Source organism: Cebidichthys violaceus, unplaced genomic scaffold, assembly GCF_023349555.1.
Source record: "Cebidichthys violaceus isolate CVI_PGR_0920_01 unplaced genomic scaffold, fCebVio1.0.p SCAF_1, whole genome shotgun sequence".
Classification (NCBI taxonomy): domain Eukaryota; kingdom Metazoa; phylum Chordata; class Actinopteri; order Perciformes; family Stichaeidae; genus Cebidichthys; species Cebidichthys violaceus.
The window spans coordinates 14,039,117-14,056,974 of NW_027176262.1; the positions used below are offsets into that span (position 1 = coordinate 14,039,117).

General features: G+C 41.9%; 2 protein-coding genes across 4 annotated transcripts in view; one reads left to right on the forward strand and one right to left on the reverse strand.

Moving 5' to 3' along the window:
- ift80 (intraflagellar transport 80 homolog (Chlamydomonas)) overlaps positions 1-10,988 on the forward strand; it is a 34,432-nt gene extending 23,444 nt beyond the window's left edge. For 2 of the 3 annotated variants that reach the window (XM_068711850.1, XM_068711859.1), the window contains exons 9-20: positions 1,511-1,690; positions 3,231-3,349; positions 3,795-3,869; positions 4,494-4,657; positions 4,744-4,808; positions 6,304-6,439; positions 6,557-6,704; positions 7,463-7,634; positions 9,334-9,423; positions 9,596-9,768; positions 9,958-10,081; positions 10,312-10,988. In XM_068711850.1, the coding sequence (XP_068567951.1) occupies positions 1,511-1,690; positions 3,231-3,349; positions 3,795-3,869; positions 4,494-4,657; positions 4,744-4,808; positions 6,304-6,439; positions 6,557-6,704; positions 7,463-7,634; positions 9,334-9,423; positions 9,596-9,768; positions 9,958-10,081; positions 10,312-10,422 (1,557 nt within the window). In that variant the 3' untranslated portion in view covers positions 10,423-10,988. Of the gene's footprint in view, positions 1-1,510; positions 1,691-3,230; positions 3,350-3,794; positions 3,870-4,493; positions 4,658-4,743; positions 4,809-6,303; positions 6,440-6,556; positions 6,705-7,462; positions 7,635-8,071; positions 8,174-9,333; positions 9,424-9,595; positions 9,769-9,957; positions 10,082-10,311 lie in introns of those variants that run through there. The other variant, XM_068711868.1, reaches the window with a different exon arrangement.
- A 2,464-nt stretch (positions 10,989-13,452) lies between these two features.
- LOC137880684 (uncharacterized membrane protein C3orf80 homolog) lies at positions 13,453-15,300 on the reverse strand. Its single transcript, XM_068722226.1, has one exon. It carries the CDS (start codon positions 15,298-15,300, stop codon positions 14,641-14,643), a length of 660 nt encoding a protein of 219 aa, XP_068578327.1. The 3' UTR covers positions 13,453-14,640.
- Positions 15,301-17,858: the final 2,558 nt, after the last annotated feature.

Genomic DNA, 17,858 nt, shown 5'->3' on the forward strand with positions numbered 1-17,858 from the left:
TGAAGCATAGATGAGATCTCTCAGGTTTGGAAAAGAGAAAAAGAATATATGTGAGGCATTGCAGAAATCAGAAAAATGCAGGTAGGGAAAAGAAGTTAAATAGCAATTAATTTAACTTTAACAAACTGCCTCTTGTCCACATGGCTGTACAGGTCTTCTATTTTCCCACAACTATTTTGGGTCCTTATGTGACATTAACTACTGGGAGGGTGCTGACCAAAACCAGCTCGACAGTGTATGCATGAGGCAGACCGGGAAGAGGGAGAGAGATCCAAGTAGCGAGCCTGTAACCTGTAGCCTGCCGACTGTTTCCTCACACCACACCTCACATCCTGCAGCTGAACGTGTATGAGGCAGCAAACACACAGGGGCTTTTACTCCAAACTTTACTGCAGCACTTGGCCTGCTGCACCACACTTGTCTCTCCATCACAGACAAGCAGGCAGCGCTAAGCTAACAGTAGCATTTTTCTCCCTTCGTAAGCAGTTTACAGTGTGAATGCATGCATTTGTGTGGAAGATCACAGATGACTAAAATCATTCAGCAGCTTTTGGTGGTGATGGTGGAAGGGGGTATTATGTAACACAGTCGGCGGTGGTTATAATAGAAAGACCATAGGTGTGCACAGCGGACCACAACAAATGATCTTGGGAGGCGGTAGAAGCTTCTTTAGTGTATCTTACTCTGCTAAGCGGAAAAAAACCTTTAGCTGCTGGTGTATCCAGACTGTCTCAACTGAATTGTGTTAAATCAAAGCACTTTTTTGTTGTTGTTGTGATACTTTACAGAAGACTTGAGGGACTGGAGTGTGGAAAGGTAGCAGAGGAAGATGGAAAAAGTACTAGAAACAGAGAGAGAAATAAAGGGATTACATAGAGAAAAGGGATACCTCAGGGAAACAGGAAAAGAAGAGAGAGGTTTTCTTGTCTAAGATACTGTAAAGGGACGCATATCATCACTTATAGTTGTCAAGGGTGCAGGGTTTGGCTGAAGCAGCACAGCGGACATAGAGAAAAACTCCCCTTTCAATTACTTTGTGTCAGTTAGTCCTCTTTCAAACCTTTTCTTATACAAAGAAGGGAGAGGTCTTGTTAATCAGCTTTTGGCTTCAGTTTGGGGGCTCGTATATAAACCCACCCCCCTCCCTGTACCCCTGCCCCCCGTGTATGTAATAGATGAGTATAGCAGAGTGTATGTTTACGAGCGCGAGTGCTGGACTTGGCAGGGCCGAGCGCTACTTCAGTGTCTCACAGTTCATCACAGCTCAATGACTGACTGGCTGGGCCCCTGTCTTTCTAGCAGAGTTTACATTATGTGCATACGCACTCACTCATACACAACTGCTGACTCTCATCGCTTCTCTTCTCTAAACTTGTCATTGTTTCTAGTTCCTAAGCTGCCTCCCAGGTAATTGTTTAAGATCATAGATAACTGTCCGTAGCCATTAACCATATTATTCTCTCTCTCTCCCCCATCTTGTTTGCTTTCTCCCCATGCCCCCTCCCTCCAGTGGTCCTATGCATTGGAGAAGCCCAACACAGGCAGTGTGTTTAGCTTGGCCTGGTCTGCAGACGGCACCCAGCTGGCCGGGGCCTGTGGCAACGGGCATGTCATCTTTGCCCACGTGGTGGAGCAGCATTGGGAGTGGAAGAACTTTGTGATCACTCTTACCAAGAGGAGAACCATGCAGGTGGAAAGAGAGCCACACACACACACACACACACGCGCGCACACACACACACACACACACACACACACACACACACACACACATACATCTACGTTTATGTTTTAACCTTAAAGAAAGTTGATTTAGTCTTGTCTAGGGTCTCAGTGACTCATGTCATTCTTAACTTTTAGTTTGTTTGTTAAAACAAAAGAAGTGATGAAGACTGATATAATACAAAACAATGACAGAAATATATTTTAGCTAAACAAATGGTGCAGTTTTATGCATATACAAAGGAACCCTGCTAAAAGTCCATCTTGATTCTTTGTCTTTCATAAAAGGTTTTACACGTCAAGGGTTTTCAAACAAATATCACTGTAAATGAGTGTGTCTGTGAGGACAACTGATAGAATCTCAAACATTAACAATGCCAAACTCACTTATGTCAGCATTTCAAGAGAATTGAAAAGTACTGCAAAGCCATGGGCCAACTGTAAAGTGGTGAGTGAATATGCTTAATAGGGAAGCAAATGCTTCCCTGGCCTTGACTAGTTGTGGCCATATATTAAAGTAGGACCCTCCCTGTGTGCCAGTGTGCAGCCCTGCAATGACAATGACCAGCCTGTCTAGCTGCCTCTCTCGCTCCACCATTCTCTACTGTTTAAACTCACGCTAACCACAAGGTAGAGTTTACATGTGGTTAACACACCCAAATGTACATATATATACACACACACACACACACACACACACACACACACACACACACACACACACACTTTCAGACAGGGACACACTTGCACACCTACAGAAACAAGGTCACACACACATACACGTGTGCCTACACACATGTGCACTCGTTTGCCATAGACATCTTTACCAAGTGTAGTTTGTGTAAACCAAACAAAGTCGGGTCATCAGCTATTTATTTTCAGCCTTGCAGGCACTTTTCTGTCTCCCTCCTCCCCTTCTCCTCCTCGCAGTCCTCTTTAAAAGTGCACATCTGCCAGTGGTTTGTGAATCAGCCAGCTAAATTTACCACCTTGCGGTCAAATGTTTTTTATTCCTGGTTGTGTTTCATGTAAATTTGGCTTGCTGGAGGGAGCAGAAGAGGAAGATTTGTAAAGCTGTAAAAATAACCCCACCTTTCACCTGGTGCTGGAAAAGGCCTTTTCATTCATTCACAGAGAGAGCTGGAGGGAAGTATTTATCTATGCAGGTGAAAAAAGGAGTACCAACCACCGCACGCACAAACTTAAAACAGTAAAAATTGCTTTAACCGACCACAGTTGCCCTACATACACTTGGACATACTGTAGACTGTTTCCTGTGTATATTAAGAATAAATACACTCCAATGCGTACGTGACTGTGTTCACCCCTCTGTTAGTGAAGCCAGTGGCTCCCATTTGTCGTTTGCATGTTTAAGTGTAAAGTGTTTGTTCAGTAGTATAAAGTTGATGCCTGTTCAGTCATTCCTGAGAGATGTATTCATCCCTACACCTTTTTTCAATGAACTCATCTTGTTTGCCCCCCCCTGTCCCTTCGTCCTTCTTTCTCAGGTAAGGAATGTGATGGACGATGCAATGGACACACTGGAGTTTCGAGATCGAGTTATCAAAACCTCTCTGGCATACGGTCACCTTGTGGTTGCCACTTCCCTCCAGTGCTATGTCTACAAGTCAGTAGCCCACTCTTCCTTTGCTTTGTCTCCTGTGGTCCTCTGGTTTTATATTTACACTGAACTGAAAGTTCTCAAATTATGATTTTCATCTAATAACCTAATCTTCAGATCCAACTGAAATAAACTGAGATTCCATACTGTGTAGATTAGATACATTTTGTCAAAGAATAAAAAAGACAGGAAAACTAAGAAGGCCTGGTGGGGAAAAAAACAACCACATCTTATGGAAATGCTGATTCTTACTGGGCTAACGTTATCTGATGTATGTTGAAGTGTCATTTTTACTTTGCTTACCTCTACCTTTTTACTGTATTTCTGTCGTGATTGTTTGTGTTAGTCCATGTTGGTGTTAGTCCTTTTTCTATCACTGGACTCTTCATGATCTATCTGTAGATGTATCTCCTCCTTACTGTCAGTTTTTGTGCTGTTTTATTTGTACCAGCTCAAGGAACTGGAATACTCCCCTCATCTTTGACCTGAAGGAGGGAACAGTGAGCCTCATCCTGCAAGCAGAGAAGTGAGTCTCTACTCATGCAGCAGTGCAACAAGAGGGAGAACAGGCTGTTGGATTGTTTATCAGCTTCTCTAATGCTTCATTGCTCCACACTGATCACTCATCAAGCAGCAAACCAAGCATGCACACACACACACACACACACACACACACACACACACACACACACACACACACACACACACACACACACACACACACACACACACACACACAGGGTCTGTGCTCTCGATTAGCCAGCCTTGTCATACAATAAGGCTGAGAGTGAAACCACTGTGGGAAATTGTATTAATATGGAGTAGCTCTTGTGCAATACTCAAGTGCAGTGCCTGACACTCAGCATAGAGTTAAATAGATTATTGGCCATTCTGAAATCACATTTGAGACGGATGAGTCTTGCTGAGTAAGTTAAAGTTGTGTTACTGTGCATTACATGTCTAAATTACCTGCTTGTGTCAATTGATTAACTGTTAAAGAGTGTTTATTCTTTTACTCTTTAACATTTATCATATCTCCTTACTTGGTCCCCTTCTTGCCTCTCCATGCCATCCCACTCACCCACAGATAATATCATGGATACACTTATTTAACTCTCATCTGCTGGATTCTCCCATCTCCCCCATCCAGACATTTTCTGCTCGTGGATGGAGCAGGGTTGTATACATTCTCCTACGAGGGAAGATTGATTTCCTCCCCCAAGTTCCCTGGTATGAGAGCTGACATCCTAAATGCCCAAGGTGTCTCGCTTAGTAATGACACCATCGCCATCCGAGACAAGAGTGATGAAAAAGGTAAGGGGGCCGCTGTCACCACTTTGATCCTGTAAATAGGAAGGACTTTGCTTTTACAATGTTCTCTTTTCGTTTCTCCTCACCAGTCATCCTTCTCTTCGACGCCCTGACCGGGAAAGCCCTTGGCGATGGCAAACCCTTGACTCACAAGGTGGGTAATCCTTTGCCCTTAAATTGACCGTTTGTGTTTCAGTAAAGAGGAAGTGCTCCGACTCCGAAATTAGAGACTTTCTGCTACAGCAGTTTGACAAACATTTACTGCTAATTAGATCATTTCTCCTGCACAGCTGTCATGTTGCTGTTTTAATGACCGCGGTGACTGGTCAAAATGTAATGATATTGTGTTTTATTATATGTTTATAACAATATGATATCATATCGTGCCAGAGTGTGATCCTTGAAGACCTGTGTTAGTACAATATTTCATTATGCACAGTGAAGACTCATTTAGTTAGTTACACTGTGACATACAGCCCAGTTATCTCTGACATAGGCTCATTATTGTGTATCAAACTAATTATCCCAAGTTATATTACCAACATAACATTATTGTATGTTACATAGTTGGGTGAAAGATGTGTTTTAATATATGTTTATACATCAGACTCCAGACTCCCAAAGCAAATCAATCAATCAGCTTGTGCAGTGATTGTTTCTGAAGAATGCAAGTAATGTTAATAACTTCAAACCTGCATCACCGAACTAATAACTTAGCATCAGGCTTCTTGATACTTTTTTACTGTAGAAACAGCTACTGCAACACACAGTAAGCTAGTGTTGCACTAGTTAGCCCCGAATACAATTTTGCACCAGAAATCATCTCTTTTCTCTTATATCTGTGGTGGACAGGGTTGAAAAATGTGGATCTGTGTTCCCAACTTTGAGGAAATGTATAGTAGGCAATTAGTCCCAGCATTTTCCCCTACATTTTTGCACTGTATATTTGAGCTAGCTAGCCAAGCCTGCACTATAAGATTGATGCAGCTCCTTATTTTCTGTCTTCTACATAAATCAACAGGTGACAATGCGGACAGTTTGCCTACATGCTTTAAGCTCTAGCTAAATGTAGTGGCAATTCATTTTTTTGCCCTGATTATTTTAGAGGCAACGTTTCATCTAAATAGACCTAGCTGAGGGGAATAGTCTTTTCAGAGGAGTGTCTGTGCTAAAAGATATACTTAACCATATCCAGGAGGGTACAATACAATACATTAAAGCCACAGGAAGAATATGGGGAAGGGCTTTGGAGTCAAACTAAGCGGGAAAGAGACAAAAATTAAGGGAAGAAAAGGAAAAAAGAAGACAAGGTAGCATTAGTTACTGTTTGTTAGCATGGCTCTGTCTGCCAGCACTCCACAGCTCCAACACAGTTTTACCAGGCCAGCTGGCTGTGGCCAAAAGCACACACACAGGGCTCTGCAATAAAGCCTTCTATCCCAATATAGGTCATTTCATATCTTGATAACAACATATATCACAATATAGCATTTTTACAGTCTAAATATATATCTATATATATATAGTTTATACAGATTATTTTGTCATATTTCCTCTTTCCCTTTCTTTCCTTGTCTTTTGTGGTCCGTCCACCATTCACTCAACTGTTCGCTCTTGCTTTTGTGCATGTGTGCCATTATCATGTACAGCTGGAGGTGGTGGAGGTAGCTCTGGACCAGTGTGGCCCATCCACTGAGAGGAAGATCGCCCTGATAGACAAGAACCGTGATCTTTACTTGACCGCAGTGCGTCATCTTGGGCGAGAACCCAAAATCTGCAAAATTGGTGAGACAAGAATGAGGGAACTCTCTTGAGAAGATGTGTGGTGACTCTCTTTGTTTTTACACGCAAGTGTGGCTAACATCGGATGAACGTGATCATTGTGTGTGCTCCGTCCTGTAGGTAGCATGGTTCACAGTATGGCATGGAATGATGCCGCTAACATCCTGTGTGGAATCCAAGACAACCAGTTCACAGTGTGGTACTATCCAAGTGCTGTCTTCACTGACAAGGAACTGCTGCAGAAAACACTGTACATTAAGGATGGCAGGTAGAGATGCAGTCTTTTTCTCCCAATTTTGTAAAGGTATTTTTTTTTTTTATAAAAAGCTGATACTGTTCACCAGAGAGGAAAATATAAAAAATAAGAGCAGAAGCAGATTTTTTGGTACCTTCCAGCTCATTCCCGAGGTATAACAAATAGCACTTACGGCACTATTTGTTGCCAGCAGCTGTCAGATTGTGCAATGCTTCCTGCCCAAAAGGCCTAAACTTCAGCTTCAGTACAGAAGCTGGTATTTACTTTCCATGCATCCGATCACAGTTTTGCTTGTCTCTGCCTCTGTCAGTGGTTTATGGCTTGTTGTTGTTAATGTCTTACACTTCCAGTGCTGAATCATACTTTTTCAGACACCATGAATCAAGTTATGGTAATACTACCTCAATTTCTCAGCTTTTACTGTGGTGGTGCTCCAGCAGCCAGATTTCATTTTAAAAGTTAGTTTTTTTTTACAATGTACAAATGGGGAACACCTCATGCCAAGTGGCAAGAGCTAATGAATAAATACAAAGGCTCCACTTTTACAGAAGTGTCTAGGTTTTTTTCTGATATCTGTGATTGAAGGCAGATTGGACAAAGTGCAGTACAGTGCAGGTTACAAAAGCAGCACTGTCACTTTGTTATATCAGTTCATTAATATTGTATATGTGGTGGGATGCCCCGTGTGTGTGTGTGTGTGTGTGTGTGTGTGTGTGTGTGTGTGTGTGTGTGTGTGTGTGTGTGTGTGTGTGTATTTGTCCCCTTCAAAGTGAGTTCAGCCGTTCACCCCACATTCTGAGCTATGTTGGCACCAAGGTGACGTTACGCCAAGGGGACGGTTCACTGGTTTTCAGCAGTGTACCTCCCTACCCAGCCCTCCTGCACGAATACAGCACCACTGCCCGCTGGGAGGATGCACTGCGGCTCTGCCGCTTCGCCAAGGTAACATAGAAAACCAGCACATCTTTATATTTGTATACCTATTTTAAATATTATTTTATATGTTAGATACCCAGACAAATCACAGTGTCAAGTACTTCTTAGTGTTGACTAAACTTGGTGTGACATATCCTGCAGTCTACAGCTCTGGCACTGTCCAGGTGCCTGTGTTGTGTGTGTCAAGAGAGCGAGACAGGGTCTGAAATGAGAAGGTAGTAGACAGGTTTATGGGACCAGACCAGCAGGTTTTAATTAGCCTTCAATTAGCCTGGTGACACCATTTACCGGATTTAGCCCCCCAAAGACCTCACTCATAAATACCCACTCCACTATATGCATGTGTAAATTCTTCACGTGCATACACGCACACACACCCACGCTGAATGCAGTGTTGTTTGTTTCTTCACTTGGGCGATGATGCAATAACCACAACCCTGGAGAAATGGACGGCTAGTAGCAAGAAGAGGGTGGGACAAAAGGGCCGGAGAGAGAGGCACTGGTTTTAAGAGCTTTTTCCTCGACCCCTCCCCCCTCTACTTCTGGTAAGAGTTTGGTGGCAGCATGGCTTTTCCCAGAATTACAGTCATTGTCAGTAAGCCTTGACCAAATAGGAGTTGACACATGAAATAGTTTAGGGCCATACACACAAAACGCATACAGTAGTTTGCATTTATAATCTAATAAACTATGATACAGGCACACCAAAGGAAGATTTGTGATAAGTCATCAACTTTTCATATAAAGTTTCTGACACCAGACAGTGGCTGACAGTGTTATTTGTTGTTTCCAGGAATGGTTTCCGATAATAGCTGCTTGTCTTAGTGATGGACTCTGATTAAAGGGCCGATTACACAGTGGTGATTTCAGTGAGAAGTTTGCTCAACTGTTGGCCAATCGGTGGTTAAGGCTTCATTTTAATGAATGCAGCTGCATGTAATAAAGTGGTGACATATTTGTTTACACTTATTGATGTTGTGTACAGCAAACGTCTCTGTTTATGTTTGTTTTTGTGTGTGTCATGCATGTTTTCGTAATGGCTTGGAGCCTGACTACAATGAGGCCTGGCAGGATATGAGCAGGATGTAATGGGGGTCTATAAAGACACCATCAAACCCCTGAATCTGCCATCCTCATTAGGCTTTGTTATATTCTTAACCACTGCTAGCTGGAAATGACTTTGCTTTTTGAATAAAACATTTACACAAGGTTGAATACAAATGACATATGTTCAGATAATTAGGGTCCTCCAACTCTCCGTGACAATGTCTCTCACCTGTGTTTTTACACTGTGTCTACACAGGAGGTATAGCCTGAGCAACAAGATAGGTGAGCAGCAGCTTCAGTTATCTGTCTGTGTCTACACAGGATGCATTCAGGCACAGTACTGAGTATAGGCTACCTGTGTACTTGCTAGAAAAATGCAAGTGATTCAAAAAGAAGCGTATGTGTTCTGTCAGATTCGCGTGAGACTGATTGAAAAACGCATCTGAAATGCTTTCTGTGTTGAGAAGCCATTAAATATAACAACAAGCAAGATATTACAACAGGCACAAGTACAATAAGGAACAAATTCAAACAATAGTGTCCATATGTAGATAAATTAGTATAGTAAAATGGTAAATGTGAAAACGCATCTCCAGGTTATTGTGTCAGATGGTGAGATATTGTCATCTAAAAATACCTCTGCTCCCCACATCTGTAGGACCAATCTTTGTGGGCGTGTCTTGCTGGTATGGCGATGGCAAACAGGGAGTTGACCACAGCGGAGATGGCCTATGCTGCCATTGGAGAGGTAAGGGCATTAGTTAATGGCCAATTCAATTGATCACAATTTTTGTTTAGCCAGGTCTTCCAACACAAGGACACACACACAATTGCTTTAACTGAAACAATGCTTTTGACAGAAGCAAGTCAAAGAGACCAATTAAAAGGTATCCCATTTACACCTCTCTCTCCTCTTTCAGTTATCTCGGGTGCAGTACATCAACTTTATAAAGGAGCAGCCATCTAAGGAGTCGTCTTTGGCCCACTTGCTGATGTTCAGCGGTCAGGTCCAGGAGGCTGAGGCCACGCTGTTACAAGCTGGTCTCATCTACCAAGCCATACAAGTCAGCATTGACCTTTTCAACTGGGAGAGGTAAAACTCAGTGTTCGTGTGAATGTGTGTACAAGGGTTACAGCTGGAAGGAGAGGGAAAGGATAAGTCGTTTGGAGGATGCTTTTACTCAGCCTCGCTTCAGAATAAGGTTTGAGTGAGAGTTCCGGTGAAGCATGTTTGTCCAATACGCGATGGATGTGTATCTGCATCTTGTCATCTTGTGTCCAGGGCATTGGAGCTGGCAGTTAAACACAAGACCCATGTGGACACCGTGCTGGCCTATAGAGGGAAGTTCCTACAGAAATTTGGCAGGAAGGAGACAAATAAGAGTTTCCTGCAGTATGCTCAAGGGGTAAGTTAGGACAGCACCGCACATTCATTGATTTAGGTTGCAATCACACTGGGGTTATCAACATCTTACGCTCTGTTTATACACTCTTGAGTGCCTTCAGTGGAAAATTGTTAACTCTTGACGTAATGTGACTTATTTAAATGATTTGTGTTGTCAATCCCATACTGATCAACAAAAACTACAGTACCTCATTGATTTCATCTAATCTCGTCTTTCTGTCTCTCTGCCAGGTTGAGGTTGACTGGGAGAAAATCCAGGCGAAGATAGATGTGGAGTTGGCTAAAGAAAGGGAGAAAGCTGCGAACGCCTCTGTGAGAAGCAGCTTGGCCTCCCGACGTTAATGTTCAGGGGACCTTTCTCTAAAACATCCGCTTTGCAGAAATTGATTCCCATGTGTTTTTGACATTTGGTGAATATGAAGTGGTTTGGCTCGGCCTCAAAGTAATAAAAATGTCTGTACTTAAGGTAAAATGGCTACCATTAGTCGAAAGTACATTAACTTCAAGTAACAACAAAAGGGAACATTTGGAGATGTAGACCATGAAGAATATGACACTTGACTTTTACACATCAATCTTGTGGCATATGCTGTGTAATGTAAAACATTTGCACAACATTGTACATGGCATTCTGTTACTGTAGGTGTATTATTTGACTTTGGGAAGAGTATCTATTATTACTACTATTTTTCAGCAACAACACCATTATGGCCTTTCTCTCATATCGGCTTCTCAGTGATTTCAGTGTGTAAAGTTTTAAGTTGATTAATATCTTTTTCTGTTTTTCTGTCTGTAATGTTTGACTTTGTGCTTTTGTATGGATAGATATTTTTACATTTTATGTATTCAAGAATTTGCCTTCTGTAAACACTAAAATAAATGTCAGTTAATAAAACTGATGAAAATACTGTATATATTCTTCAAGAATGTCTTTTACCTTACTGTCTCTATTTTTTGTATTTATTTAATGTGGTGACGCTTCACTGGTTTTATACAAAAATCATAGAGTAACTTTGACATGTTTTTTCAGCTTTGCACTCGCACCGGAGGTATTTCTGGGTGCATGTGTGTTTTAGAGTCCAATATGTGCTTCTCTTTGAGTTATTCTTGTATTTCCTTTTCTGCTGAGGTGTGAAACCAAATGCTTGCCATGCAGCTCCACCCCCTGGCTGGCAGAGGGCCAGTACATCAGCGGACCATTATAGCCTATCCATCTCGTCGAGTGACCCAGGTGGGACGAATGAGGGAGAAGATCTGTCTCAGGGCTCTCCAAATAAAAACAACTGCTCAAATATATCAAGATGATGTTGACAGAAACGGTACTAATTGATCGCCACAATCCCTGAAACTGTGAGTGGCCACAGATGAAACCTCACATAAAATGGTAGACGTTTTTTCTCAGCACCACTTTTAGCTGCTTCTTGCCTAAGTCTCTCTCTGACTCACTGTTTTACTCGTATTTTACTCCCTCCGTCCACTGTCTTCGAAGCCTGTACTCACTGTGTGAAAAAACATGGTCGGCTGGAACAAACAACATTAATCTATGAAAAGACTTATCAGCGAGGAGTCAGGTTTCACATGCATTACCACTGAGAGAGGCCACACACACTGAAAAATAGAAATGAATAATGTGTTGTGTCCATACTTGCTCATCCATTATACATGTACCCTATCTTAGTAATGTGTCTAGCTTTTTTTTACATATTGATAATGAAAAATATCTATTTACTTGACCTGTGTTTTGTACACTTTTTACTCTGTGGTATCTACTGAACAATAAATGGACTATAGAATTTCATATTTTTGAAACTACGCTGCACAAAATACCAAATAGATACTGTACTTGTATTAAACCACAGAGTTTAATATCCAATGACTTGCAAGTTCTCACATTAGATTGATGACCAAACAATGTAGCTCCCCTAAAAATAAACTTCCCGGATGTAATGTAAAATTTATGAGGAGGATAATGCTCATTGATTTGACCTTTATAGTTGATCCATTCTTTGGTCCAATGAGCCATAAAACAACTGGATCATTGACGCACATTCTGATGTCACTTGTGAGTGTGTGTAAGTGTGTGTGTGTGTGTAGTGTGTATTAGTCTTTGTGTCTCTGTATATGTTTGTGCACATATAGTATATGTTTGGATTTGTAATGTGGATTTCAGAAAAAGAAAACCCACTGTATCACTGTCCTCTCCCTGGCCAGGGGATGTCGCGCTATACTTTATCTGATTAATGTTTCATTCTGGGAACTGTTGGATACTGGTTAGAGCTTAGATATATGAGCTTGTTCACAATGAACTGCAAGGACTATGAAGGACGAAGTGGAGCACAACATTCACACCTCTAATGGTTTGACTAGCACTATGTATATATGGCTTCATGCATCTTGGGGTCACATACTCAACCTCATCTACCCATCAGTGGGTTTTGAGCAAGCATTAATGCTTTTAAGAGCAAACTCGAGCCACCCACAAATATCCCTCTGGAAAGGAAAGCCATCAGTGTTCACTGTTGGCTCTGCCATCATGGTCTGGCAGTATTGGATTACTCAAGCCACCACAATCACACTCAGACTTTTAGCGTCGGGAGCATTAGAGAAGCTCAAGGTCTCTAATTGTAAAGTCTTAAGTTTGCACATTCAGATGCTTTAGCAACAACATCTTCCATACTTTAGCTAAACTTGATGGAAATTGAAGTTTTACTTATTGTGGTGAATAACAGTCCTTTGATCCAATGCCTGTACTAACAGTATTCATTGGTCTTTCTGATGGCATTTAATAAGGTGATGGTCACTGGGTCCTTTATACCACAAGTAGAGAACCATTAAAGACAGGATAGCTAAACAAAGCTGCACAGTTAATATATTAACACTTTCTCATTCAGGACAGGTCAATAATTGCAAATGCCAAATATTTTGTTAATTGATTAAGATTAAGATTTGATTCATTCTTGTCATTCACACTGTTCATCCTTTTTTAAGCCAATTTTTTTTTAAATTCACTTCGTCAAGCCCTTAAAATGTAGATTTTTGCGAGCCTCCTATGGTAAACTAAATATCATTATGATCATTTGAAAATGTCCTCTTGGGGTATGGGAACCAATGGAGAACATTTCTGACTGTGATAATGATTGGCATGTTATTTGTTCTTGTAATTTACCTTTCTTCTCTTTTCGCCTGTTACTAATGATGTGCTAACATTGCTTCAAGTCTGTGCTGGAGAGAGGTATGCCAAGCGTGACTGTTTACCACGCACCCAGTTAATGTCGAAGTAAAGTGACAATGACAAATGTGCTTTTTTCAATATTGTAACATAATAGAGGCGTTTTAATGGACCGTTTATAGCAAATACACCTTTAGCGTTAATCCAGGTAAACAGGCCATTAAGCCTGGTATAATGAGGTGTCAGCTTGGTTTTCAATTTCTAACAGCAAAAAGACACTTCTTGTGTCATTAATCAGAAATGCAAATTAACAGGGGGCAGTTACACACACAAGGTAAACATACAAGTAGATTTCTAGGTATTCTCAGACCACTTCCTGAACAAATAAATAACTGTCTTTGTCCCACCCTTGTTTCCTGTTAGATGTCCCTTTGTCTTTTCCTTTGCTTGGTCTGAGCTTTACAGTGTTAGTTCTGCTTGCAGCAGCAGTTGTGATGTTGTCTGACATGCTGTCATCAAAACACAACTTTGTATCTTGGCAGTTTAAGCCATATCAGTATGCCAGCTGTAATATCTGCCATTGCTTTTATTGAATTCAGAACCTGGAAGTCACTGATACATGTAGCCTCAGGCAGCAGGATCCCAGCACTTTTAAAAATAGCATTTCTCTTCTGTGGCTACAGCTTTTGCAGTAGACATATCAGACATGGCTCAGGTCACTGATAAAATGCTCATCTGTCAGCCCCCACCGATGTGTGTCTATGTGCATGTGTGTGAGTCAGTTTTGAAAAATACTGCGTTGATACCGATAAAATATAAAATGAACTGGCTCTAAAGCTGGCTGATAAAAACAAATGTGTGCTACAGAAACTATTACAATTGATATTCATCCCTTCCCTCCCTCTTTCAGCCCACATTTCAGGTTACTGAGAAAAAATATATATTCTTCCTTTTGGATGCAAATGCAATGAGGAATAAATAAAAGAAAAGCAGGTCTTTCAGGTCCAGCAGAATACTTAGCATTAAGACTAAGAAAGGACGATAATTTGACAGAAGAAAACTGTCTCACGGTGCCACTTTAAATTGAGGTGCTAAAGTAAAACTTAATGCGATTGTACCGGAGCCAAATTAGCTGTCCAGATCACAAAGAGCGTCAATTTCAGTCGCCTTCGCTTTCTTCATAATCTCATTTACTTAACCCAAGCGGTCATTTGCATACAAAAAGCGAGTAATCCCCTATAATCTTACAAAACACGTGCATTTTCTCAGCCTCCTCCTTTATTCTTAACATTCAGGATTATAATTGCACTTCAGTTTATATCTCTGCAAGATAATTACCCTGATTCTATTAAAATAAGAATGCCATATTGTCTCTGCAGCTTTTCCCAATCTCAGACAGAGTTCCGACATGTCCTCGGGCTGTGTTGCGGTCCTGATACCTCCAGGACATCCCGTCTCTGGTCTCCGGCTCTCGGTCCGGCCGCTCTCACCCTGCCCTGACCACCCCTCTCGTTTTCCGACAGCAAGTTATCATCGGACCGGTCTCTGTGCATCTCCTGCATGCTTTCCTCATACGTGGGCAAATTTTTGACCTCATCGTACGCGGGCAGGTTCGGAGAGGCGAAGTCCCCGAGGCTGTATTCAGGGTACCGGTCCAGCAGGGAGTCCTGGGACGCCGACGCGTGCCCGTGAAAGAGGGAGGGCTCCTCGCTGCGGTCATTGTGCGGGTGACGGCGGGGCCGCGGGCAGATGATCCGCTGAATAAAGTAGCCCATGGCGAAAAGCAGTAACAGGATCAGGATGCCCGACAGCTTCCGCGTAAACCAGCCAACATTGTCGAAGAATATGTGGATGGGGAGCTTGCAGCAGCGCACCGCGGAGCTGGCGCTGCCGTTCCCGGTGACGATGGGCGGACAGCACTGGTGGCCGTCGCCGCACTGGACCTCCCCGCAATTCCGAAGGGCTTGACAAGCGGAGACCAGACAAGCCGACAAAAAGGTGCCAGTGGTCCCGCACGTTGTCCTGCTGCTGCCCGGCAGACGGGACATCATTTCTGGATCTCCCGGGGGCTGGAAAGTGCGTGTTGCGTCGCTCGTGCGCGCGATGCTGTGATGTTTAGAGTCCGTTCAGGTGTTACAGGTCTGCCTTCATTCCCAGCTGTGCACTAATCATCTAGAGGCCACTCTCGTCTCACAGCCACTGCAGCGCGGAGCGGGACAGCAGGTGCCCCCTCGCTCAGGATGACCTGTCTGCTGTAGTATGGGCGATAGGAGTGGAGCCACATCAGTGATGAGAAGGGAGTAGTTGTGAGAATCATGAATAATCTTACATCATTATTACGTGAAGACATTGTAGTCATTAGCTCAGAAGTCCTCATATCAGTGCGTCCCACAGATATGATCCCCATCGTTTGACATGGTCACGTTCAACCTGACGTGAACTGTCCCGCTCTAGGGACTTGCGACCCCAACTATTTCTTATTAACAACCATCTCTCATGAAATGCAATGTTTGCTGCAGAGCCCCATGGTTTATATTCTGTAGGGTATCCCACATGTAGGAGGAATGACAACCAGATGGGAAATCCTTATGTCTAATCACCTTTCTTATGTCTAATCACCATTCTGCACTAGAGATCCTTTACACAAGTAAAAGCCGCAATACTGCAAGAAATACTTTATTACAAGCAAATGCCTTGCTCGTCCTAAAAATTATCTAAGTAGAAGTATAAGCAAAATTCACTTAAAGTTTCAAAAGTGTAAGTACTCCTTTACAGGAAAATAGCCACAGAGAGAGTTACTTTTTTTATTAGATTATACCCTAATTATTAATGTAGTAATGTATACAGTAAGTAGCATTTCACTGTTGCAGTTGGTTGAGGTGGAGCTATAAACTTAACTATAGTATGTACTGGTTGGTAGTTAAATCTGTAACACTCATATGATTTAAGTATGATTTTCCCTCTCATTCTTAGTACAAGTAAGTCAAATTTGTACACAGCACTGCTTGGACACAGTGCCAGATGTAACCAGTAAGGGTGACTGCCCCTGATATGGCGCCAACAGATCCACCCCTCTCATAAAAAATGGATACTTCTTGAAGTGGTTGTAACCCCCCCCCCCCATTAGAAGAGTGTCTGGATTCACATTAGTCGAGAAACACCCCAGAGAACCATGTGTCTTCAGTATTGAAGAACGTGAGCATTAATCTAAATCTCCAGTTTAAACGACAGTCTCCTCGCCCGATGTGTTAATTTACACTGAAGATGTCTCTTTGGATAACATCCAACAATGACAGACGACTCAGTAAGCTGCTCTACACGGAATATTAACTGATTAATTAAACCAGTCTGCATAATTTGTTGGTTTGCAACAAAGCAGCGACTGTGTGGATTATTTTCTACAGTGGTTAAATGGAGTGACCAAGGTCACTTTAAAACCCTTATGTCCTTATTGGATCTAAAAGGATCCTGAGTGAGTAGGATTTATGATATAAAGACAGAGCAATGAAGATTTTAGCTTGTTCTGCCTCGACAGTCTTTTTTCAAGTCCTCATAGTGTAAGTCATGTGGAGAACCTTTTAAATTGCAAGAACATTTCACCAACCCCTTCCCTTCATGTTACTCTTTGTCACTGATAGTCGGTCTGTGTTCTTTTCTTTCCTTAACAAGGCCTAATGCACAATACGCCAAATCTAATTACTGAAGCATTATGACGTGAAATTCAGTAGAAGGGTAACATCATGCAACCTCATTTATGCAGCATCGTATTTCTTTCTGTAATCTGCCTCGATTAGGGAAACATGATCTCAGGGCACTTTTCTAACCAAATAAACAAATACGCAATCAATAGCCTGTGGACAGTGGCTCTGAGAGAAAACCCTTTCAGTTCCTTTATTTCGAGGGCTTTCCCAGCACTTCTGCTGTTCTGCTGAGCAATAGCGAGATCTTATTGACATGTTTAGGGAACTGCTATTTTTGATCCCAGCTTTGACTCTCTACAGTTCCTGGAAAGTGGAAAAATGCTCCACAGAAGAAAACTTAAGACCATTTGGCTTTTTAATCACACCCAATATAACTATGTAAGCAATTAAGATTACATAATAACATTAACTGATCACAAGGATTTGATGACAATATATATGTATATTGCTCCCTTATTTGTCTTCTCTCTCTTTCTGACTATTTCTCCTGTTGAACTCTATTTCTAACCCATCACATCCGGCCTCTTTTTCCCTCTTTTACTGAAACCCACCACAAAGTGATGTTCTTGTGTGAGATTGATTGAATAAATTCCCATTTTATCTTCCCCCCCTTTTTTGTTTTCCATCCATCTAGGAACAGCTTTCAGCAAACACATAACACTAATTGGAGACCAACTATATCCATGTTTAACTGTGTTCTTTTTTTCTCTCGATGTGCATACTATATTTTCAGAAAGTGGAACTTCTGTGCTCTAACAGATTTCTTGAGACTTGTGAATGCTTGATGCAGACAGAGGCAGAAACAAACAATGATGCTGGGAGACCCACGTAGATGATAAAGAGGATTGAGATGAAACGCATCGCAACGCACAACAAATCTGTTAACACCAGCAACACATAAGGCAACT